At 35.3% G+C, this 25,042-nt stretch overlaps 1 protein-coding gene across 1 annotated transcript in view; it reads left to right on the top strand.

Moving 5' to 3' along the window:
- Positions 1–25,042, top strand: part of LOC140148767 (uncharacterized) — a 67,450-nt gene that overhangs the window by 40,830 nt on the left and 1,578 nt on the right. Inside the window, exons 2-4 of the mRNA XM_072170823.1 lie at positions 15,036–15,319; positions 15,670–15,861; positions 16,798–16,947. Of these exons, the coding sequence (XP_072026924.1) occupies positions 15,047–15,319; positions 15,670–15,861; positions 16,798–16,947 (615 nt within the window). The 5' untranslated portion in view covers positions 15,036–15,046. The remainder of the gene's footprint in view (positions 1–15,035; positions 15,320–15,669; positions 15,862–16,797; positions 16,948–25,042) is intronic.

Consider the following 25,042-nt stretch of genomic DNA (forward strand, 5'->3'; position numbering starts at 1 on the left):
TGAAAATGTATAGGCCTCCGCAACCGACAAAACTAGGAATTGCTAAGGCTGATCTTCTTGGGGGGGGGGGGAGGGGAATTGATAATCAATTATTGATTATTGATTATCGATTATCGATTATCAATTATCGATTATTGATAATCAATCATTAGTTTATCCATATTCAATGTTTGAAAATGTATAGGCCTACACAAACGCCAAAAACGGGATATCTGCATTAATTTGAAAAAATGATTTTCTCCAAAGTGCTATAAAAGCACACTCTTTGATCATTTCTATGCACATCGTATCTCTTGCAACCTGAAGGAACGAAATTTGTTTCCGTTTTGAATTTAAACAGCTTAAAAATGACATTTTTTTTTTTTTTGAGGCTCAAATATTTTGTTCTGAATTGGAAAATCTCTCTTGGTATAAAATGAAAACTATTACTGATTTTGATGGTAAATTTCAAACTTTTTTATATCAATCATCATATCCGTGGGCACGTGGTTCTGTATTTTGAAAGCCATCCGAGTTTCCATTTTGACAAACGGATAACAGCAAAAATAGTTTTAACATTGTCATCTATGGAAGAAAAATCACAAAACTGCCTTTTTCTCAAGAAAAAAAATTGGGACTCGAAAATAAATTTTCTTCAAAATTGTTTTTAAAATCTTTATATATGCTTAATAACTTAAAAAAAAAAAAAAAAAAAAAAAAGCGAAAAAAAATTCAAAGCTGATACTCCATGTAAATGATTCCCCCGAACCCAAACCCTAACCCTAATGCTACTCATAACCCTAATCCTAACCCTGACCCTAATTTCGTACAAGTAGGCCTACATGATAAAGAAATAAACAAACTATATTGGAATATTGGACACTTAGACAATAATAGCCTCATACACCCAACTCCGCCTGCTGCTTTCACTTCACTCTTAATCCCTGTTATGAAACTGTGACAGAAGATTGATATACAGCCTCTCAGAGCGTCCGAACTTTTGTGTCACGTGACCCTGCCTTATATGGGCGCATCCAGATATTTTTGGCTCTCCCCCTAAAGAAGACATGGGAAAATCTTAATCTTTTTAAGATCTGAACTCGTAAACAATGAGGTCAGATCATAGCCAGTAGTAGTACATAGAGTATCATGCCTACGGATTTCATCACAGTCTTACCTTAGCACGCTGGTAAGCAGCGTTTGAGATGGTGTTAATCGATAGTCGATAACCGATAATCAATGATCAATCAGCTATGAATATTTAATTGGATTCTAAAAATAATGATCACAGCCTCTCATGTTCAAATGTGGGTGGGTGGGGGGGGGGGGGGGTATACCCCCCCTCGCAGGTTGGGGCGCGCAATTGCTGAGGGCGGCTTTTTACCCCTAAAGAAGACATGGGAAAACTCAAACTTATTGGGAATCCCATGTCTTCTTTAGGGTAGGTGCCGTTAATTTCTGGAATAGCCCATTAAATGAAGAAGATTACTTTTTATGTTAAGTGTTATGTTTAAGTAAAGATTTTCAGTATTCAATACCTTCTGCTTTTCATTAAATTTTGATTTTATAGCTGAACTTTTTGACATGTCTTGGTATTGATGCAGATATTTTTAGTGAGTGAATTCTAAACATTAAGTTGCATTATCCATTGAGTTTATACTTTATAGCTTATATCATATCGTATATCTGTATTTTTGTAGGATTAAAAAAAAAATTGACCATTTGTGACACGGTCTGATCCAATCAGGCAAACGTCAGCATTAGGCAATAATTAAATTGAGATACAGACAAAATGAGTAGCAAAAAAAAACTTTAGAAAATTGACATAAAAAAGTTCATTTTTTCAACAGTAGTAAGCTTAGGTATTGAGCAAGTTAGAAGTGATGGCAAGTTTTAAGATTTTCTACTTTGGTCTGAGTGGATCAGATCGTGTCATGTTTATGTAGGAATGTAGCTGTAAAACAACTCTGATATTATACAAACCAACATTGCGCGTGCACGGGTCTCAAATATTGTGACAAATTATAAGATATTATTTAGTTATTCACTGGTTTATTGCACAAATTATATGAAGATATATCATATTATTTTATAATCGACTGTTACATTTATTTTGACTATATTTGTAAACTGTGTCTCTGACTATTATTTTGACTATATCTGTAAAATATTGTGTGTCAGTGCTGTCAGTTGAAGACACATACATTATTATCTTTATGTTTCCTACATATTTTCTTTTTTATCTCTGGGTTTCCAACAAAAGCTGAGTTTCAATATGATGGATCACTACATTTTTATGAAAAGGACAATCCAATCAGTGATTTACTCAACCAAAACACCCTCAAATTCATTCAAAATTCAGATTTTGGCATATTTGGAACACAATGGGCTATTCCATTTAAAATCCACACTACTTGTGTGGAAGATTCAACCTGAATCTTCCTCAAAGTTCTCAAAGGCAGAGTGAGTTGCAAATGGAGTTGCTAATGTGTGGAAGGATATTTCCAAAATCTTCCACAGCACAGGGGTAGTGTGGATTTTAAATGGGTGTTTATGTGCTTATGAATCATGCAAATGGTAAGCATAAAAGCAATCTGCAAATAAAAGCATTTAAAGCAAAATCTGACATACAATATGACGTACATGTAGGGATAAAAGTACATACTATATATTTGTTCCATTAACCACCCAGGGCACTTAACAAATTTGTACGTAAAAAATGGCCCAAAATATGGATTTTATATAGATGGTTCCATGTTTGATAGTGTAGTTGGATCCTGTACATGTAAATGATGGAGGATTATGTGTAGTAAAGTCGCTGGGTGAGCACTTAAAGTGGCATGGGGAATTAATAGACATGGTTGTTTAATGGAATGAATATGGTACATATTATTCTTGTGCAAGTGATTTAATTTTACAGGAACTATTTATTAGCATTTCCCTCTTATTGGTCAGATGCAAATTTTTATGAGGTAGAACCATGATAAAGTAACTTTAAATAAAATCACAATGCCGATCTACAAATGTGAAGGAACTACAGAACTTTGTAAATCTCAAAAGTCAGGCAGTAATATGCCATTATTTTCATGCTGGCAACACAAGCAACAGGCAGGCAACCAAAAATATCTCCGGAAGGCATACACGTGATAATGAATTGCACCACCAAGTTCAGTGAAAAGTCAGTGTGTGTTATCATATCAGTGGTATCTTTGAATGGGACGTACATGTGGATTAGGATATAGGAAATGGTATATTTTGATCCCGATTTTGATGCATTGTAGCATTTTAGAGTGATTATGGTTTACACAAAGTATTTTATGTGACATGTGGAGTGGGTATAGCAGTTTGAAATCATAAATTTGTAAATAGAATTCACTGCTTCTTCATTGAGAGAATATCGAATAGACTGTTGTTATTGGGACCCACCCACTCACACACATCTATATGTACGTACATCCAGGCCAGTGTGTACCATATAGTGACTCATTGCTAATACTAGGGACGTCATACCATACATTGTCAGCATTTACCTTGCTTTTCTTGGTAAGTTACGCTTGAAAGAACTGTATTAAAATTAATAAGGGTAATAATATTTGTTTGAATTGAATATCAGCAAAGATTTATATTATTTCTTAATTTTGCTTAGCAAAATCAAAATTTGTAACTGTAGAATCACTTTTGGTTTTGACAAGTAAAATTAAGAAATAGTAATAATGTGTGATCAACAAACTTGAAGAATCTGTTCAAGGAAACAGCCCTCGAATTAACCCACGGCACCCATGGCATTTTGCCGTGGGTGCCCATCCCCACTGCCGTAAAGCCCTCAAAATATGTCCTTTACCCATGGCAGTCACTTGCCGTGCCCTCTTATGAAGTTGCCGTCGGTGCCCCAGCCCTGCCTCTTCTTTATAAAATCATCTATCTATGTTTGTGTGTGTTTTCTTCACTTTTGAGAAATTGGCTTGGTGCCCTTCTCAAATTTTCAACAGTTGCCATGATGCCCTCTTGAAATATTACAAACTGCCATGCTGCCTTGCCTTTTCAGTGAAAATCCAAGGCAATTTTCAACTTGCCCTAAAAAAGTTGCCGTGCCCTTTCAGAGCCTTAATTCGAGGGCTGCAAGGAAATATCCCGGGAAGTATAGCTTATTATATCACTTCAAATAAATTTGGTAGTGACGTCAAAAGGTGTTTCTGCATGCGCGGGAGTGTCGCGATTATGCCGCATTTACATGCACGCATATTTTTGCTCTGATTACAAGAATGGCGCACACAATTTTTAAAAGGCTAGGCAATCTAGAACATGCAGTGACGTTACTACCAAACTCAAGATGAGAAGAACTATAGTTATTAATTTCATTCCATGCAGCTACTGATCAGCCATAGTGTTAACATAAATTTGTATTTGTTGTTATTTTGTACTTATCTTTTATAACCACTTTTATAACATGTTTTTGTTCAGTTTGATAATAACTTGTAAAATGTTACATGTGTTTAATTGCAGCTGAATTGAATAAATTGAACTATGTGTTTGTATTGAAACTGGTGCAGAAACCTTTTCTTTAATATTTCTCAATCATTTTTGTCAGGGAGGTACTTTGGCACATGCAAAGAGTGGGCACTCAAGGAGAAATCAATTTTGGCATGTCGGAGGATGGGGGCAATTTGAAGGGGGGGGGGGGCGAAGTGAATTTCAGGGGGAAATCAACAAATTTCTTCTGAAATCAACAAATTGCTTCTGACTGGGGGAATCCCCCCATTCTCCCCATGGCACTGCCGCCACTGGGAATACCAAGAAGGGGGGAAATATTTTTGGCAGGCCATTTTGAAATTTGCCCATGTATCTAGGAGCTAAAAGTTTGATTTTATGAAAAGTTCAAATAAACTTACTTTTATTTTATATGAAATAATTAGAACGTAAACATCTCCAATTTATAAAACACGTGAAAATAGACTGTTAACATAGTACGCATTATATCATTCACGTTGTTATGAGCAAGGCAGCCTGTTAACCTGTGATCTCTATCTCTCTGTATATGTGGGTGTGTATGTGTGGCGGGGGGTACTGAGGGCTTACTGATGGCTTATCGATAGGGCCTAATCGATCAATATTCAGTCAATACTTAATCAATCAAGATTAGGTCTACTTTTCAAAAAGATTAAAATGATGGGGGCAGTGATTTGCAAACCCGTCGGTCGCCTCTTCTGAAAGGTCTATTCCGGGTGGGGGTGGTTGGTTGGGGGGTGGTGGTGGTGGTGGTTGTCCCGTCAATTAAAAATCAATAATCGATTATCAATCAAGATAATCTCAATTTTTCTCATTCAAAATCATGCGGAAATGATTTTCAAACACGTCAATTCGATCCCTTACGAAAGGGTCTACTGGGAGGGAGGGGTTGTCGTGTCAATCAATAATCGATAATCGATGATTGATAATCGATAATTGATAATCGATAATCAATCAAGATATTCTCTATTTCCGGAACGTTAAAGAAAAAAAAAAAAAAAAAAAAACGAAATTCCCATTTTTATGCATAATTGATAAAATCAACATTTTTGGCAATAAAATTTTTTTTTTTGTTCTGAATAAGGAAATTGGAAAGTGTGTACTGACCGATTTTGTGAGTTTTGGGGGGTGAATGTCATTTTCGTTTATAACAATGACCATGGTAACGCTCAACTAGTCCGTGATTGGCAACGCTATTGGTCATTCCATTCTTATGAAATATGAATTACAAATTTGTCTATAACACGCGCTTCTATGGGATAATGTTCCACAAAATCACGTTTTTCTCGAAAAGTGGGTAAACTCTAAGCAACGGATTTTTTCCAAAAATATTTCTTTGAACATGGAACATATGAGTTTCTTCTTTAAAAAAAAAAAAAAAAAAAACTAAAACAATGATTTGATGCAAAAGTTCTAAAGTTAAAATAGCTAAAAGTTTGATTTTATGAAAAGTTCAAATAAACTTACTTTTATTTTATATGAAATAATTAGAACGTAAACATCTCCAATTTATAAAACACGTGAAAATAGACTGTTAACATAGTACGCATTATATCATTCACGTTGTTATGAGCAAGGCAGCCTGTTAACCTGTGATCTCTCTATCTCTCTGTATATGTGGGTGTGTATGTGTGGCGGGGGTACTTGAGGGCTTACTGATGGCTTATCGATAGGCCCTAATCGATCAATATTCAGTCAATACTTAATCAATCAAGATTAGGTCTACTTTTCAAAAAAGATTAAAATGATGGGGGCAGTGATTTGCAAACCCGTCTGGTCGCCTCTTCGAAAGGTCTATTCCGGGTGGGGGTGGTTGGTTGGGGGTGGTGGTGGTTGTCCCGTCAATTAAAAATCAATAATCGATTATCAATCAAGATAATCTCAATTTTTCTCATTCAAAATCATGCGGAAATGATTTTCAAACAAGTCAATTCTATCCCTTACGAAGGGTCTACTGGGAGGGAGGGGTTGTCGTGTCAATCAATAATCGATAATCGATGATTGATAATCGATAATCAATCAAGATATTCTCTATTTCCGGAACGTTAAAAAAAAAAAAAAAAAAAAAAAAAAACCCAAATTCCCATTTTTATGCCGCAATTGATAAAATCAACATTTTTGGCAATAAAATTTATTTTTTTGTTCTGAATAAGGAAATTGGAAAGTGTGTACTGACCGATTTTGTGAGTTTTGGGGGGTCAAAGTCATTTTCGTTTATAACAATGACCATGGTAACGCACAACTAGAACGTTATTAGCAACGCTATTGGTCATTCCATTCTTATGAAATATGAATTACAAATTTGTCTATAACACGCGCTTCTATGGGATAATGTTCCACAAAATCACGTTTTTCTCGAAAAGTGGGTAAACTCTAAGCAACGGATTTTTTCCAAAAATATTTCTTTGAACATGGAACATATGAGTTTCTTCTTTAAAAAAAACAATAAAAAAAAAAAAACTAAAACAATGATTTGATGCAAAAGTTCTAAAGTTAAAATAGGCCCTATGTCACAGGGGAAGTTGCCCAAATTGGTCCAGAATTGTCAAAATAGTATAAAGTTATTCAAAGTTTCACAAACTTGCTTAAAACTTCCTCGAAATTGCGGTAAGTTGCACAAAGTTGCTTTTTAAGTTTCTCAAAATCGCGTAAAGTTATTCAAAATTTCACAAAATTGCTTAACATTTTCTCAAAATTGCTTAAAGTTGCTGAAAAGATGCTCAAAAGTTTTCAAAATTACTCAAAATTGCTTCAACTCCCGCAAGCTGCGTAAAGTGAGCGCGATTCTATGAAATTGTCAAAAATTTTCCAATGCAGCGCCAAATAGGTCAGCAACCTCACACACTTTTGGGGAACTTTCGTAACATTAAAAAATGTTGCAAAATTTCGGACATTTTTGGAGAATTTTGACACCTTTGGGCAACTTCCCCTGTGACATGTGGCCTTCTAGGGGACGGATATTTATTGCACAGCCCCTTATTGAGTACAAGGAAATTGTGTGCATCATTCTTGGCAAAATTGAGTATTCAGTTGGTCGATGAAGATAACTTGCTCATAGTTTTAATCAAAACGAGATGTCTCCATTAATTATCATTGTGCGCTAGAAAGTTGTATGTATACACTTCCCTGGTACCACATATCATTTGTATGTGCAATGAGAGTCACCCACACTCCTCAGACATTAGTACAAGGGTTCCCAAACTTTTTTACCAGTTGCACAATTTTTCCCTAGCCCTACCACATGGCCTTTATTTAAAACATGCTATACATGTACTCCAGACCCCAAGAATTGCTGCAAACTCATTGACTGCCATGACTGCTCCATTACTGTATAATCCCACAGTTTGGGTACTGCTGCATTTAGTACATGTACTCACAGTAACAATGGAACAAGTTGTGTAAAATCACTGACGTCACTTGCAGAAAGGTCTTCAGTGGTAAAAAAAATTCAATGGTTTATACCCATGGGTTCATACCACTTTCTTAGCTTTTCTTGCACTAAACATGTCAATTACCATCTTTAAAAAGTGTAGAATGTGGATACTACTATGTTCTTGCATTGGGTCAAGAAAACCAAATGGATCACACACAACATCTAACAGCTAAATTTATCCTAAAAAATTCATGTAAGTAATAGCTTTGTACAAATTAAATGAGAAAATTGTCTTTTTGTGATAAATTTCATTGTGGATTTTATCCAACAAATGAAAACCCATAAATATGCTTCTCTTGCAAAATGACCAAAATGTTTTTATGGCTTTTTATACAATGTAGCACAAACCATGGAAATAAGAGAATAAGAAACCAAATGACATATAGGAGTGTTTCACAGCTTCAAATGTTCAACAAATTTACACTAAAATACAGCAGTCTTGAATGAAAGAAAAGTTTAACCAATTTCTCACGACTTACTTGTTTAGCTGTGGTGGCCTGCGGCCGACATCCATCGACCTTCGGTGCCAACTGATGTTACTGGGAAGTTGGAGGGGTCACGTGACCTAGCCCGTTGGGGCTAGAATCACGTGACGCGATGTTACAGCAGTCTTATTTGAGATATTGTGTACATTGAGACCTATTGTGGTGTAGGAGCTAAAAAGTAGACCTTGTGTGAAATAGCCATGTACGATTCTAATATGATATTGGTTTATTTTTTTTAACCTGATTTTTTTGCATATTTGTAACCTTTACATATGTCCCAACTTATACCTAATATGGAATCAGCCAAATGTGTTGTGTTTGTAGGTCAGCAGAGCAATTGTGAAATCAAGACTTAATTATGACTTTAAGTCAATGACGCTATCTGATCCCTTAAAATGAACAGAAACCACTCATAGCAGTTATTACTAATATTAACATTTTGGGTGAAGAATAACTGAATTAAAATTTGATAGAAATTGTACATTATGGCTTTAAAGTTTTTTACAGTGTGTCATATGAGTATATATAACTGTTTTAACAGTTATAAATCCTCATTAAAATAGAACAAAAGTTCATGTTGTAAATTTTTTAGAACAGTAAATTTAACCATGAATTTGCATTTTAGCATTAAAAGGGCATTTCGTGATCCACAGCATCATCCCCCCACTTTTCTCAAAAAAAGTTGAGATTTTTATATCACTGGAAACCTCTGGCTACATAGTGTTTATGTACAAAAGATTTCTTGCAGATTAATTCATTTAGCAAAGATATCGTGAAATTTGAATTTGGTTCTGGTACCAGTATTACCAGAACAACATTACAACACATTGTCTATAGATGGAGCAGTTTAATACACATAATCATTCATAACTAGCAAAAGCAAAATTGGAATCAACTGAAACTTTGGGAATATTCGTGGCTATCTTCTGAAAAATGTCATAAAAAGATGATGCTAGGAATAGGATCACAAAATACTCCATTCATTTCCATGAACTTGTATTTTAGCATTAGACTTTTTGAAAGGCCAATACATTTTTAAATGGTTTATGGGTAAATATTATCACTGGACATGCTATTCCTTTGAAACATTTATCAGGTAGGCAGATTTTCAAAAGAGTTTAATGGCAAAGTACAATTATTTAAATATTTGAATTCCAGCAACATAATTATGAAGAGTTCAAATGCATAAGCCGATAAATGCCTTTTTCAAACTTTGATCAAAAGCAGCACATAATTTTCTTATAATTTCCTTTATAGTAATGACCATTTATATTATTAGTCTGTATCTAATTGGTACGTTCACTCTCACTTTTTACCGAAAGTATACTTTGAAAATGCATGGCATTGCCTGCATGGATGAGTGACAAAAGATATCAAAAGATCCCCGCAGGTCATCTAAATTCAATCAATTGTATCCTGACATCCCGAACAAAAATCATGGCATGCAAGAAAAGTTCACATCAACTACTGCTATCATTCCACAAATTCTTTCCTTTCACTTTTTTTACATTCTTTGATTCCATTTTTATTGAAAAAATGTACTTGAATTAATTCACACGATATGAATGGAATAGCAATTTATTCAATACATCCACCTGTTCCAACTGAAGTTCTGTGAGAGGGATGGGGGGGGGGGAGGAGACTAGAACTTTATTCCAAAAGTAGATATATGGACCCTGAGGCACTATTCCATTTCAAATACACACTTCCGCTGTAGAAAATTGTGGAAATATCTTCCACAGGGGGAGTATATATTTCAAATGGAATAAAGACATTAGGCAGCTCCATTTAATTTTCATACACCCTCTGAAAAAGAATCAACTGGAATCTTCCACAGAGGGAGGGTGATTTTCATATAGAGTTGGTCAATGTGCTACTTACATTTGACATTCATACTCCCCCTGTTGAAGATATTTCCAAATTCTTCCACAGGGGTAGTGTGAATTTTAAATGGAATAGCCCTATCAAGCATTTTTCTGGGGCTTCCATAATGCCTGAACACACATTTTTGTCATGTTTACTGCCCTAAAACAGCGGAACTGTTACTATTGTGCAATTTTTTTTGATGTTTCATGTTCTGAAGTCCCTTATACCTTTTTTCTGATTTGTGACATTTTTGACACCATGATGTATTTTATATATTAAATGTTTCATGTTCAAGTTCCAGTCAAACATGCCATTATTTACCTGATTATTTATGTTTTTGACACCCTAAATCAATGATGTACAAGCAACAAAGCATACATTGCTTGCTTGTGAAAAACTACCATTTTTACACATTTTTTTTGCACTAGCATGATTTGAAAAACACCATGGAGATTTTGATATGGGTATAAGACTGGAAAAATGGGGTCATTTGGAACACAATTTTGAAAAAAGCAGTATCCGGTAAAACATTTCGAAAAAGTGGAACAAAATTCTAATTTTTGTTCAAAATTTACAATTACAAATTTGCTGCAATGAGAGAATTTGAAAGTTAATGCATTATTTTATCATATTGTAGAAAAAAGGGTAATTGGGTATGATTTTCAGAAAAGGAGGTGATTGGGTATATTTGACTTCAAACAAGGGGGCATAATACTGTACTTTGTACTTTGCTGATTTCCTGAATCTCACTTTTGAGAAATTGGCTTGGGGAGTCATCAGGTAAACAGAAAATCTGACTACCTGATGATAAGCACATACCTGTCACTTCTAATGTCCAAATGCCCCTAACCCCAGCCCCAGGACTGAAAGATGCTTTGTTTGGTTGTGAGCCTAAATGTGTCCAAGTGGGTTTAAGGTGGCTGTGTACTCTCAGATATGCATGTAGTAAAAGTGCAATAACTTTGTAATTATTTCGCGCAAGATATATAAAAGTATACATTTTTATGACGGCAAGACATCAATAAATCTTATTATAAATACAGATTTGGGGTAAAAACAACAATTATGAAGAAAATCACAAAAAGTGAGTTTTTGGCAATATTTGTTAGGTACATCATAACAAAAAACACTCTTTCCAAAATATTTTATTTTGTTTTTAGCTCAATCTTGAGGCTCCATTCCAAAAGCGGTTTTTTATTTTTTTGATATTGGCCTTATTTTTTGAGATATTGACCATATAAGGCATCAGATTGAACTTTTTAAAATTCACAAACGCCTATTTGCACAAAATGATGCCTAAAATCATAAATAGACCAAAATATAAAAAAATGAGAAAACCGTTTCTTGAGTCGATCATACTTTTTACGATGATCATATTTGCTTACCTATAGATGCTGTATTTATTGAGTTATCGTGTACCTAAATCGTCATTTTACCGAGAAAATGAACATTGAAATAATGGCCGTTGAAGTTTAAAGATGTCACATTATGCACTTTCATCGAATCTTACAGGAGAATCGGCAGTTTTCGTTTTTCTACCTTATATAACGTGAACATCGGGTAAATCCACAGCCCCTTGAGAAGTTTGAGCGAAATCCATTCATAACTTGATATTTAAATCGGGGAAAGAACTTGAAAAAACCCACATTTTATCAGCTAAAACGGAGCCATTTGACCGCTAGGTTTTGTGAAATCAGTGCTTCCGTGGTGCTTCCATAAGATGCGCCACGCATGTCGATAAGCGTTAGCGTATGCGTAGCGTGTTTGTGCGTTAACAAATTGCGCGACACGCATAGCGATCGCTGGTTATGCTGCGTGTACCCTGCTGGTACAACAAAGATTTTCTTTCCTTTTCAATTTCAAATACGATTGGAATAGTGAAATAAAATCCTTAAAATATTGCAGTTGGAGTTTACAAATCTGGATTTTCATTCCTTGTATTTATAAAAAACATAACAAAGTACAAACTTATCAAAAAAACTCAATTTTGCGAAAGAAACCATGTCTAGAGTACACAGCCGCGTTAACCCAATGTGTTGTTCAAAACAGGCCTGTATAGAGGGTGTGGCCACCTTCTCCCTACAAAAGTCCCTTCAAAATAGTCCACTCCATTTTTCATGGTAAAAGGTTCAAATTAAAGAAAGAATTCATATGAAAATCTGTCAACACAAATATTTGTTTTTCAATGATTGGTATAAAATTTGGTAATATCAAATACACCTCTTGACCTGGCAATTATACAAAAAAAAAACTTAACCAAATTGTACTCAATTTATTGACTTCAGGTCATAGGGCCCAAGCCCAAAGACATATTTATGGCAATTAGGATCAATTTTTTATGACCAGAATGGACCTCCAGAGGCCTTAATAACCGGAACAGGATGCCATGAAATAAGACCATCCTCCTGAAAGCAGAACAGCTAGATACAGATTACAGGTGGGAATGAATAAAATATGTTGCCTATAATTTATTATAGATGTTTTTTATGAGAAATTTTAATGCTGTGAATAAATATTACAAATTGATGACATTTTTGTGTTGGAACTATTTTAGGTTTTACAATATTTTGCACATTGAGCGCAGACTACACAAAGGAGATAACTATGGTGTAGAAATGATAGATGTTTATCACTCATTATTACCATAAAAAAGGAACAGGAAATTGTAGAAATAACTTCGGCCAGCCCTTTTAACTGCTTGACCATGACCCTAGCTGGTGCTAACCAGTGGTGTAGCCAGGTTTTCAGAAGGGGAGAGGGGGGCATTATCCGGGCATAACTTGTTAATGTACAATGTAAAAATACAATGTAAAATACAATACAATGTACAATGTAAAAATATTTCTGCCGGTACATGTACATTGTACATGTACCGGCAGAAATATTTTTTGAGCCAGAAGTTGTGAATTGACTTGTTGACCCTATTTCTTTTTGTCCAGTACGGTTCTCAAGAATCTAAAAAGTGTGTGTGTGGGTGAGGTGGGGGGATTAGAGATCAAAAATTGTTTTTCATGTTGTACATTACCCTATAATGTAACCGAGGTTTGAAGGTAGAGGGTTGCGAGCATGGCCCATATAAACCAGGATTTATTGAGAGGGGGCTGATTTTGAAAAAGTGATCTTGGGGGTGGATTTTGAAAAAATGGAGTATGAAGCTCAAATATTCAGGATTTTACTTTCTCATCAATATCTACCACCAAAAAGAAAAAGAAAAAAATTTAAAGAGGTGCTGCGGTGCACATCCCTGGAGTTGACATGGATGGGCTCTACTGTAAAAATGGTAATTTTCTCACATGTAATTTTTTGCACTTTGCCAACTTTGAACTACATTTCTTGTTTTTAATTTCACGATTTTGAGTTTTCTTACATAGATTCATAATAAAAGAACATATTTGCATGTTTTTATTTTTGCGGTAACTGTTGCGCACGAAAAGCGCGAAAATTAATGTACTGCGAAAATGTCCACTTTTACAGTATTCCATTTCTGCCACACATGACCTATATTATTATCTGTTCCAGCTGCCATGACACTTCTGTCACTTTTGAAGAGGCATCAGGCACTCTGTTCAATTCCTAGCATATCAAGGTTGTATTGATTGCAGATCTATTTGCTCCATTGCATTTACACTCACAAACCTCCTCTTAATTTGTCCAATGTGATATCATGAGGTGTCACCGTAGCTGAAACGTACAATAGTTAACGTTCCTTATGTTGCTAAATAAAAAGGTTGCACTATACCAGCAGTGCTACGTGACAACTACCATGTGTGCAATGGCTAATCCTATAGTACCTCCATGCGTTGACGTCGCAATTTACTATTGTTGTATGTTGTTATGGTTTGATTGGCATAATGTGAATGACATTACCCTCCCTATGACCATATATGGAACCCAAGTTCGAAGTTGTGAAGCTTTGTGACATCATTATTGTATTGGAAGGCAGCCAAGGGTAACAAATAGAGCTAAATTTAGTAGCAGGACAATGACACTGTCCCACCCACACAATCCTGGCTGGCAAAAAATCTGTAAATAGATCAGTCAGAGTAGATTTTGCTTCAAAAGCTGTTTGGGTTCAAGTGAGGGTGGGCTAGTTCTGGCAATGTTCTTAGAATCCCCAGTTTAATGTATGGACCAACTTCAAAACAAGTTTTACAGCTTTTACATCACTGTAGGCCTATATACATGTGATGTAGCTTTGTGTAGCTGGTGGTTTTTACTTAATTGGTCCAGCTTGATCTGTTTTCTTACTTTCATGTTAGTATACAGTCACCGTTATGAATATTTTGTGAGGCTTATTTTATATTGTAGTATGTGTAGACCCTATGTGGATTGTTTTATCTACATTTATATTATGAATGAAAACAGTTGATTAATCACTCTATTCAACATGACAAATTCACAACTATTCATTATTGTAGTACTTGATATTATAACTTTGGAAAGTTCTTCTAAAATGACACAAAATCATGAAAAATGAGTTAGTGTCAGTTTCTGCTACAAGGGGTTTATCTACACGCTCTGTGCAAATTTCATAGTGAAATAATGTTGTAGAGCATTGAAACTGCATGGACAAAACCACTGCATTGATAGTTCATGGATATAACAACATTCTTTGCCATTGATTTCAAAATGCACTCAACTCAATGTGACTTAACACTCTTTTAGTTCTGAGGCCTTCAATTGTGAAGTACATTCTGAATATCATAACAGCTTTTCACACTTACATGGTGTAGTTTACATTGTTGCACTGTTTTATTTTCCTTCAGAGGCTATAAGCATGATGAGTGTGCAGGAGTTGCAAGGTGCGCAGTCATCATCATTATCATCATCATCATCACAAGAAGTCGTACAACCTGTTGCACCATCAGAGGAGATGGATACATCTTCCATTATATCTATCCTTGGTAAGAAGATTCTACAGTATGATGCGTTAGTAAGTGACATGGCTACCAAACTGAGTCAGGCAAATTTAGCTGAGAAACAATTAAGGTTTGATTTGGAAGATGAACAGAAGAGACACGCAGAGACGTACATGATTCTTAGTCAATTGGTAAGTTGAAGATCATTATTGGAATAGAACTTGTCTGCACTTTCACTGATAAGTTATTGTGTTGTTTTTCAACCCACTCTGTGTTAGTTTTTACCAATTTGGTACAGCTTTATTAATCTGAAAAATGAAGTACAACCAGTTCATTAACTTTGGTGACAATCAAATTGGTTTCTCTCATCTTTGACAAAGTGCAGTCCAGCCTCTGACCAGTCACTATGATACACTATAGGCATTCTGCAAAATCATGGTGGGATTCTGACCTATAATTGACTCAGTTAAATTACAAATAGCAATACATTTCTGATATGACACTAAATTTGCTCTACAAATTGATACAATGTCTTTTACAGATTGAAAAAGAAAAGTTTGAAAAAGATCTAGCCTTGAAAGAACTCTGTTGGTATAAAGAACAGGAAACTAGTTTACCTGCCAGCAATGCAGAGGAAGGCACAGACCAATACCAAATGGGTTTTACTGCTGTACCACCGGATGACAGAGGGGAAATAGACCAGATAAGAAATGCTATCGAACAACATGTACAGGTGAGAAGAGGTCATACTTATCCTTAATAACATAATGTTTGTATCATTGTGTGAGATTCAGACTTAACTTGTTACCCTACTTTTAAAACAAAAATTGGACTCCTGTTGTTGACAGGACTCGGATAGGGTATGGAATAATGTTTGAAATCCATGTTTAAAACAAGATTAAGAAAGTAGGACTAAAACAATACTCTTTTTGAAATGTAGCAAGAAAATATTTAGCTAGAAACTGCCATATGTGATGCGATCAAGCAAAATGAGTCTGTCGATCAAAATCAAAATTCAGTTTTCAATCTTATTACATAAGCTATTCTCAGAGCTTTGTTTTGCTGAAAACCCCATCATAATTAGACTTATGGTTCCAGAGTTATGCCCATTCAGTTAGTATTGCTCAGAACAAAGGAAGTTGAATACTATTATTGGTTATATCTCAAAATCAATATTCCTGACATCGGACTCATTTGCTTGATCGCATCACATATATTCTCAAAAGTATTGAAATTCCTACATGTGACATTATATATGTCATTACTGGAGTAACAAATAGAGAGTGCAAACACACAGTGTTGAGAGTTACTCACTTTCATTCATCCAATCAGGTGTGTGAGACTGTGAGTGCTCAATGCATAGTGTGTGTCTGTGTGTGTAAGCAGTGAAGCACAGCTCAGTGATCTACATAGCCTAACATGGTGTAACCTGAAAGTATCAACAACTAGTCAGAAGTTCATCACTTCCACCAATCACTTCACAAAGAACCATAGGTAGAAGTAAAGACCTGTTTATCAGTAAAGGTCTTTGAGAAAGACATGTCACTGGCATTACTGGAGTAACATTAGACCAGAGAAGATGAGAAGAATTCTCTGATAGACCAATCAGATGTGGTTTTGTTATATATGCTTGTAACTATCTAACTGTTATCTTATTGTTATCTTGTAGGAAAAGAAGCCAACCAAAGATAGACATCAAGAAATTTATGAAGAGAAAATCAAAAAGCTAGAAGAGGAGAATAACCAATTAAGACAACAAAACTCACAATTGATGTTGGAGAAGAGACCATTGTGTAATTGCAAAATGTCAACAGATGAGGTATGAATCTATGATGGACAACTTATCTTAATATGTGACACAATCTGCTCCATAGAGGCCACAGGAGGCATTTTTGAAAATTGACTTATTATAATTAAATCTAATACAAATAATAGGCTATCATATACTGAAGGTCTAGCATACATGGTTCTAAAGTTCTGAAGTTTTGTTATGTGTATTTTCTTTTGTATTGTACTGTTTTTCTACTCCATATTTTTGCTTTTATCTCAATTTCAAATTTGCCAACTTTGGCCCCCATGGACCAGATTGTGTCACATATGAGACATGTTTATGATAAGTATTTCATGTGTTAATTAGACTTGTAAAATTTAATAAAGCTTTAGCTGTTTGGATATAGCTATGTCAGTTTCAATTTTTTGTGACATCTCGCCAGAAGCATCACAGATAATTAATTTAAGTCCTATACTTTATTTACTTTCTTTAACACACAAAATAAAGACCAGACATGTCAACTATAGCACTCTTAATGTGGATCTGCTTTTTGGCGTAAAGAACCTAACATTTCCTGTCGATTACGAGCTGATCAAACTATAGTAGGGCTAGCTTCAAGGTTGATGAAGATTGTGTGGAACTTACAGACAATTAAATAAATGAGTAATAGTAATTTAAGGGCTGGGATAGCAACGTTTTGCACAGTATTTTCCCCCAAAAGACCTAAAACTTTTAGGTCTTTTGGGGGAAAAAATGTTCAATACAAAAGGTCAATATTTTTAAATGACCATTGGCTTTTCCTCCCAGCTACATACACTTTAAGTACATATCATTAGATTTATAAAGTTTACTTCGAGGACTTTTAATATCAAAAATATCAATTTTTAATAATTTGCCATAAATTCGTAATTATATCGCAATTTCAAAATTATATCGCAATTTAAAAAATCAAAAATATTTGATACCAGAAGGACATCCCTCATATTCAGAATGCAATTTTATATGTCTGATGTGCTCTCATGTCCCAGAAAAAATACTATGCAAACGTTGCTATCCAAGCCCTTAAAGACCCATTCAGTGATCCCAGTGCAAGTGTGAAAAAATTCAAATTGTTTATAAATTGCTCAAAAGTGAAGGATAAGTCATTCAAATTGTCATTTGGTATTTTTGAAATGACAAATTTGGCAAAAAACCAAGAAAACAGCAGTACTGACAAAGTTGAAGCCCCATTCAAATACATGTAGCTAATTTCAGTATCTAAATTACAGATTCGTGTAAAATGTCTTATTTTGTCTTAAATACACGGCTTTCGGCTGAACCACTAGCTACCACTCGCAGGCTATGTTAGCACATCTATGATAATGACAAAGGTACCAAAATCTGAATTTTGATGATTTTTTCCGATCGTCCGGATGAGCAAAGTCACATCAAAACATCACAAATCCATACATAGATCCTAGCAAACATTTTAAAAGCATTTTTGAAAACTTGCTTCAAAACATTGTAACATAATGTTATTTAAGTGTTGATAAAATATTTCACTAACATTTTCGCAAATAATATTTTGCAATAACATGTTGACAACATTAAAATATTGTTGTTTAAAATATTTTTATTGACCTTTATATAACCCAACATTAAAGAGAACTAGAGCGGTTCTCGGCTTTCGCGGTTCTCGGCATTCGCGGTTCTCGGTAGTGTGGGTTGGTCCGTATGTGACGTTTCTGTTCAGAACCTTGTGTGACCCTTCCCCCAGAAAAAAATCATCCGCCACCACTGGTTATAACAAGGGCCTTGTAAATGCAACTGGTGAGACAGAGCCTCGAATGACGTTTGTGTTTTCAGTCTGATTTCAGTTCCCTAACAGGTACAAAGTTTACGCATTATCATTAGGCCTACCAAGTATTGTATGTCCTATAATCTCTTATGTATGACATGGATCTTTACCATGATTGTGCAAGCCAAAAAATATCATTTCAATACCCCAAACATGCGTTAAAAAAGACCATGTTTTACACATGCAACCTCAAGTTTAGACATATAATTTAATTTTCCCTAAACCATCATGCACGGGAAAAATCATGCACGCCACCATTGGTTATGACAAGGGCCTTTTAGGGTGCACACCAGTAAATAACCCTCACTGACTTTCTGTACAGACAGGGGCCGGAAAACAACTCAGTTCTTCAAAACTTCCCTTTCTGCAAGCAGGCGGTCAGATGGCGACATCCATTGTAAAAATTAATATATGGATTTCAGGATTTTTTTCCAGAAATATTGTAAAAAGTTCAACCTATAACCCATACAGCTAACGCCACCTCACAAACAGCTTGGTGTTTCTGAAATGTAACACATTTTGAAAGTCGTCATAAAAAGTCGGATCCTGCTAAATTTACACAGACAATCTAATTTACAGGCCTAAATGATGATTAAATATGAATCAGGGCCTAATAGTTGCCTTTTAAGCCTTTTCTAATGTATTACATTAAGTCATATTGCACATTTCCTCGTTTCAAATACTGTTTTTTTCCTTCCAGGGTGTAGCTAGACTTCTCCGTACTCCACTTGCCAATTGTGCTTCTGGCTATTGCATTTAAGCTTAAAACTCTGATTATTATTTGTGCACAATTGATAGATTTTCACATCTAATCTTTTCAGTCACCGTCGCCCTCTGTTTGTTAGCTTCCCAAGTGGACTACTGACTTTGGATTGCGGATAACTTTTTAACACGGATTCTATGGAGAGTTAGGCCAATTTCTGGCCTAACTAAAATTGGTCATGATGTAATGCATCTTTAAATGAATCTGGCTTGTGATTGGTCCCCAGATATCGTTATTGATTGAACAAATTCATCAGGACCGGTAGAGTAAACTAGTAAACCAGAGTTAAGTAGTATCTGATCCAAGAAAATGCACTTACTGTATGCGTTTCAACAACCACTGTTGTCTTTGTCAACACTTGATGAGGAGTGACTGCAATCTACTGACAACCAACGCTAGAGGGATATGTAAAATCAGGCGGTTTTTGGCGATTTTAGCCATTAAGCCCCCCCCCGCGCATAAATCTGAAAGCCCCTCTGAGCCCCCCTCCTGGATACGCTATTGCAAAATCAATGGAGAGAAACTATACTACCTTGTTTCTTAATAAAATGTAACGGGGTACATCAGGCAACTATGAGAGCCAAAAAGGCCTCAAATTGAGCAAAGAAAGACATTAATTTTCACGTGCATTTCAACCAAGGCGCTTCATTAGTGGTGTTAGCCCTTAATGTCATATTATCATGACCGTTTTATTTTGTTTTATGTTAAGGGCTGGGGTATGAACGTTTGGACAGTATTTATTGTGGGACATTAGAGCACATCAGACATATCGAATTGCATTCTGAATACTAAGAATGTCCTGATATCAAATAATTTTGATTTTTTGAAATTACGCAATGTAATACACATTTTATGACAAATCATTAAAATTGATATTTTTGATATATAACAGTCCTCGAAGTAAATTTTATAAATTTAATGATACATTCTTTAAGTATATGTAGCTGGGAGGAAAGGCCGACGATCAATTGAAAATTTTGAGCTTTCGTATTGAAGATATGGATTTCCCCCAAAATAGGTCTTTTGGGAAATAAAATCCATATCGTCAATATGAAAGGTCAAAATTTTCAATTGATCGTCGGCTTTTCCTCCCAGCTACATACACTTTAAGAATATGTCATTAGATTTATAAAATTTACTTCGAGGACTGTTATATATCAAAATTTGAAAAATATCAAATTTTAATAATTTGTCATAAAATTTGCATTATATCGTGAATTTCAAAAAATGAAAATTATTTGATATGAGAAAGACATTCTTCGTATTCAGAATGCAATTCGATATGTCTGATGTGCTCTTATTTCCCACAAAAATACTGTCGAAACGCTCAAAACGCTCATTCAGATCCCTTAAGTATATGTCATATTACATGTTTCACATTTGTGCGATTTTAAATAATTCTTTATCATGTTTATAGGACATGCTCTGTTATATTTTTATATCCTCTTTTCATTCTTGAAAAGATAGATCATCTTTTATTTCACCCATTGGGTATTTCTTTATTAATTTGTGTTTATATGGCGATTTCAAGTGGGATAATAACTCCTGGATGACGTAAGCATAATGTTGATAGATTTAAATATCATTATAAATAGGCACTTAATAATAATGATATTGAAATAAATTGATAAATAGATAAATTAATAGATAAATAAATAAAAGATATATAAGCCTAGATAAATAATAAATAAATGATAAACTAGGAGTAAATTGCAAACATTAAATATCTTAGAGCAAATGAGCATTTAATAAGTTTTTTACGACAAATATTTTGCCCCTTCTTGTACGTTTTATCATTATTTTATCTTTTACTAATTTTTTTTTTGATATGCTCGCTTATTTATTTTTTATGTGTTCCTCTTATCATTTGTGAAGTATTTCTTTATTTTTGTTTTAGTACAAGTGATCACTGAGTATGTTTAACTGTGGAAATATCGGTAGATAAGGTGTTTTTTATTTCACCCTTGAGTATTATTTATAAGTGTATCAACATACATTTCACATGTCATGATTTTTCATTGTTTTATTTTAAAGCAATTCTTTATTGGGGTGCATGCTCTCATATATTAGGTGGTTTTTTTTTTCATGTTCCTCTTGTCATTCTTGATAGATGGCTGTTTATTTATGTCGCGTGTTAAGTATTTTTTTAAATTTTTGGTCGAAGTGTATAATTATCATCACATGCTGTACGCTGTTTATTTATTTCGCCCTCATTTTCTTTACTTTTGTTTTTAGATCTTCAGTTCTTTATTTTTGTTTCTGTGAATATCATCCGAAAAATAGGCCTTCTGCACATTATGATTTTTCCTTGCTTTATTTAACTCTTTACTGGGGTGCATGCTCTCTGCTGGTTTTTTCATGTTCCTCTTATCATTATTGACAAGATAGCACCTGCTGTCGCTGTTTATTTATTTACGCCCTAAATTATTTCTTTACTTTTGTTTTTAGATTTTGAAGTTGATATCATGATATCACACGCTATATTTTATACCAACCGCATTGTCTGGTTAAAGACAGTTCTTGTTTTAAATCCTGAATACAATGTCAACATTCAGTTCGTTCACCTCACAATGCGGTGCGATGTTATATAACTGTATATATTGCAGGGTTGCCAAACCCGCGATGTAATAGGCCTAGGTCAATAGGATGAGTTTTGAAGATTTTCCTGTCCTATAGACACCAATTAATGGTTAAGAAAAATATTGCATGACTTCTCAGCATTGGCTTACGCGACTTCTGGTAGTTTTTTATGCCTCCACCGGAGGTATTATGTTTTTATGCCTCCACCGGAGGTATTATGTTTCCTGGTTGTCCGTCCGTCCGTCCATCTGTCCGTCCGTCCATCTGTCCGTCCGTCCGTCCGTCCGAGCTTGCGGGTGCAATATCTTGTAACTGGTAAGATGTACAGTGATGCAATTTGGTGGGGGGATGGTCGTTGGCGGTCTTCAAATTCCAGTAGGTTTGGTTAGTGGGTCAAGGTCACCCAAGGTCATCTAGGGGTCATCTGAGGTCAAATTAGCAAAAACCGTTGTATGGGCATGAACCTTGGTGTACAGTGATGCAATTTGGTGGAGGGATGGTGGTTGGCGGTCTTCAAATTCCAGTAGGTTTGGTTAGTGGGTCAAGGTCACCCAAGGTCATCTAGGGGTCATCTGAGGTCAAATTAGCAAAAACCGTCGTATGGGCATGAACCTTGGTGTACAGTGATGCAATTTGGTGGAGGGATGGTCGTTGGCGGTCTTCAAATTCCTGTAGGTTTGGTTAGTGGGTCAAGGTCACCCAAGGTCATCTAGGGGTCATCTTAGGTCAAATTAGCAAAAACCGTCGTATGGGCATTAACCTTGGTGGGTACTGTAAACATTTAGAATCAAATTTTTTGAAGGTCATTTTGGGGTCATCTGGGGTCACACAGAGGTCATCTGAGGTCAAATAACTTAAAACTGTTGTATGGGCATGAAACTTGGTGGGTACAGTCAACATTTAGAGTCAAATTCTTGGACGGTCATTTTGGGGTCACCCAGGGGTCATCTGAGGTCAAATAATTTAAAACTGTCGTATGGGCATGAAACTTGGTGGGTACAGTCAACATTTAGAGTTAAATTCTTGGAAGGTCATTTTGGGGTCATCTGAGGTCAAATAACTTAAAACTGTTGTATGGGCATGAAACTTGGTGGATACAGTCAACATTTAAAGTTAAATTTTTGGATGGACATTTTGGGGTCATCTGGGTTCACACAGGGGTCATCTGAGGTCAAATTACTAAAAACCGTCATATGGGCATGACACTTGGTTGGGTACATTCAACATGATACGCCTCAAGGTGGAGGCATTGTGGCCGACGCTTTGCGTCGAGAACCGCGCAAGCCGAGAACCGCTCTAGTTATCTCATCTCATAGAAACCAACGGTTGATAAAAAAAATATTGGGCGACTTTTCAATGATTTGACCCGCGGTTTGCTCTCATTTGTTTGGCAACCGTGGTCTGTGTTAAGTGAATATATTTCGGTAAGAAAATAATTATCATAGACCATGTAGACAGAACGGACAATAGTCATAGGCGCTCTCCTCCATTTTGAGAAATATACTTTTACACACACACTACATTTATAATTAAAATGATCAGCCTTAAAGTTTTACCTTTTAGTGGGTTAAGCCAAACCTAAGTGGATGAAATATAAATCAACACTTCTGGCACTGATTGGTTTCCGTAGTTGTTATATGGAATACTGAGCTGTCTGTAGCTACAAAATTGTCTGCAAATCGGCTTTTGCCGGGCCTCTCTTTTCGGCGTTTTTCTCATTAAATTAGGGTCCCGTTCAAATAAAAAATAAACTGGTGTCTAGATGTAATCACAGTTAACACACCAGGAAAATTATAGAATATACAACAACCTAGTTACACCTGTAGACTGCGAACAAACATGATTTTTCATTGTTTTATTTTAAAGCAATTCTTTATTGGGGTGCATGCTCTCATATATTAGGTGGTTTTTTTTCATGTTCCTCTTGTCATTCTTGATAGATGGCTGTTTATTTATGTCGCGTGTTAAGTATTTTTTTAATTTTTGGTCGAAGTGTATAATTATCATCACATGCTGTACGCTGTTTATTTATTTCGCCCTCATTTTCTTTACTTTTGTTTTTAGATCTTCAGTTCTTTATTTTTGTTTCTGTGAATATCATCCGAAAAGTAGGCCTTCTGCACATTATGATTTTTCCTTGCTTTATTTAACTCTTTACTGGGGTGCATGCTCTCTGCTGGTTTTTTCATGTTCCTCTTATCATTATTGACAAGATAGCACCTGCTGTACGCTGTTTATTTATTTAGCCCTAAATTATTTCTTTACTTTTGTTTTTAGATTTTGAAGTTGATATCATGATATCACACGCTATATTTTATACCAACCGCATTGTCTGGTTAAAGACAGTTCTTGTTTTAAATCCTGAATACAATGTCAACATTCAGTTCGTTCACCTCACAATGCGGTGCGATGTTATATAACTGTATATATTGCAGGGTTGCCAAACCCACGATGTAATAGGCCTAGGTCAATAGGATGAGTTTTGAAGATTTTCCTGTCCTATAGACACCAATTAATGGTTAAGAAAAATATTGCATGACTTCTCAGCATTGGCTTACGCGACTTCTGGTAGTTTTTTATCTCATAGAAACCAACGGTTGATAAAAAAAATATTGGGCGACTTTTCAATGATTTGACCAGCGGTTTGCCCTCATTTGTTTGGCAACCGTGGTCTGTGTTAAGTGAATATATTTCGGTAAGAAATTATCATAGACCATGTAGACAGAACGGACAATAGTCATAGGCGCTCTCCTCCATTTTGAGAAATATACTTTTACACACACACTACATTTATAATTAAAATGATCAGCCTTAAAGTTTTACCTTTTAGTGGGTTAAGCCAAACCTAAGTGGATGAAATATAAATCAACACTTCTGGCACTGATTGGTTTCCGTGGTTGTTATATGGAATCTGAGCTGTCTGTAGCTACAAAATTGTCTGCAAATCGGCTTTTGCCGGGCCT

Source organism: Amphiura filiformis, chromosome 3 (genome assembly GCF_039555335.1).
Source record: "Amphiura filiformis chromosome 3, Afil_fr2py, whole genome shotgun sequence".
Lineage (NCBI taxonomy): Eukaryota > Metazoa > Echinodermata > Ophiuroidea > Amphilepidida > Amphiuridae > Amphiura > Amphiura filiformis.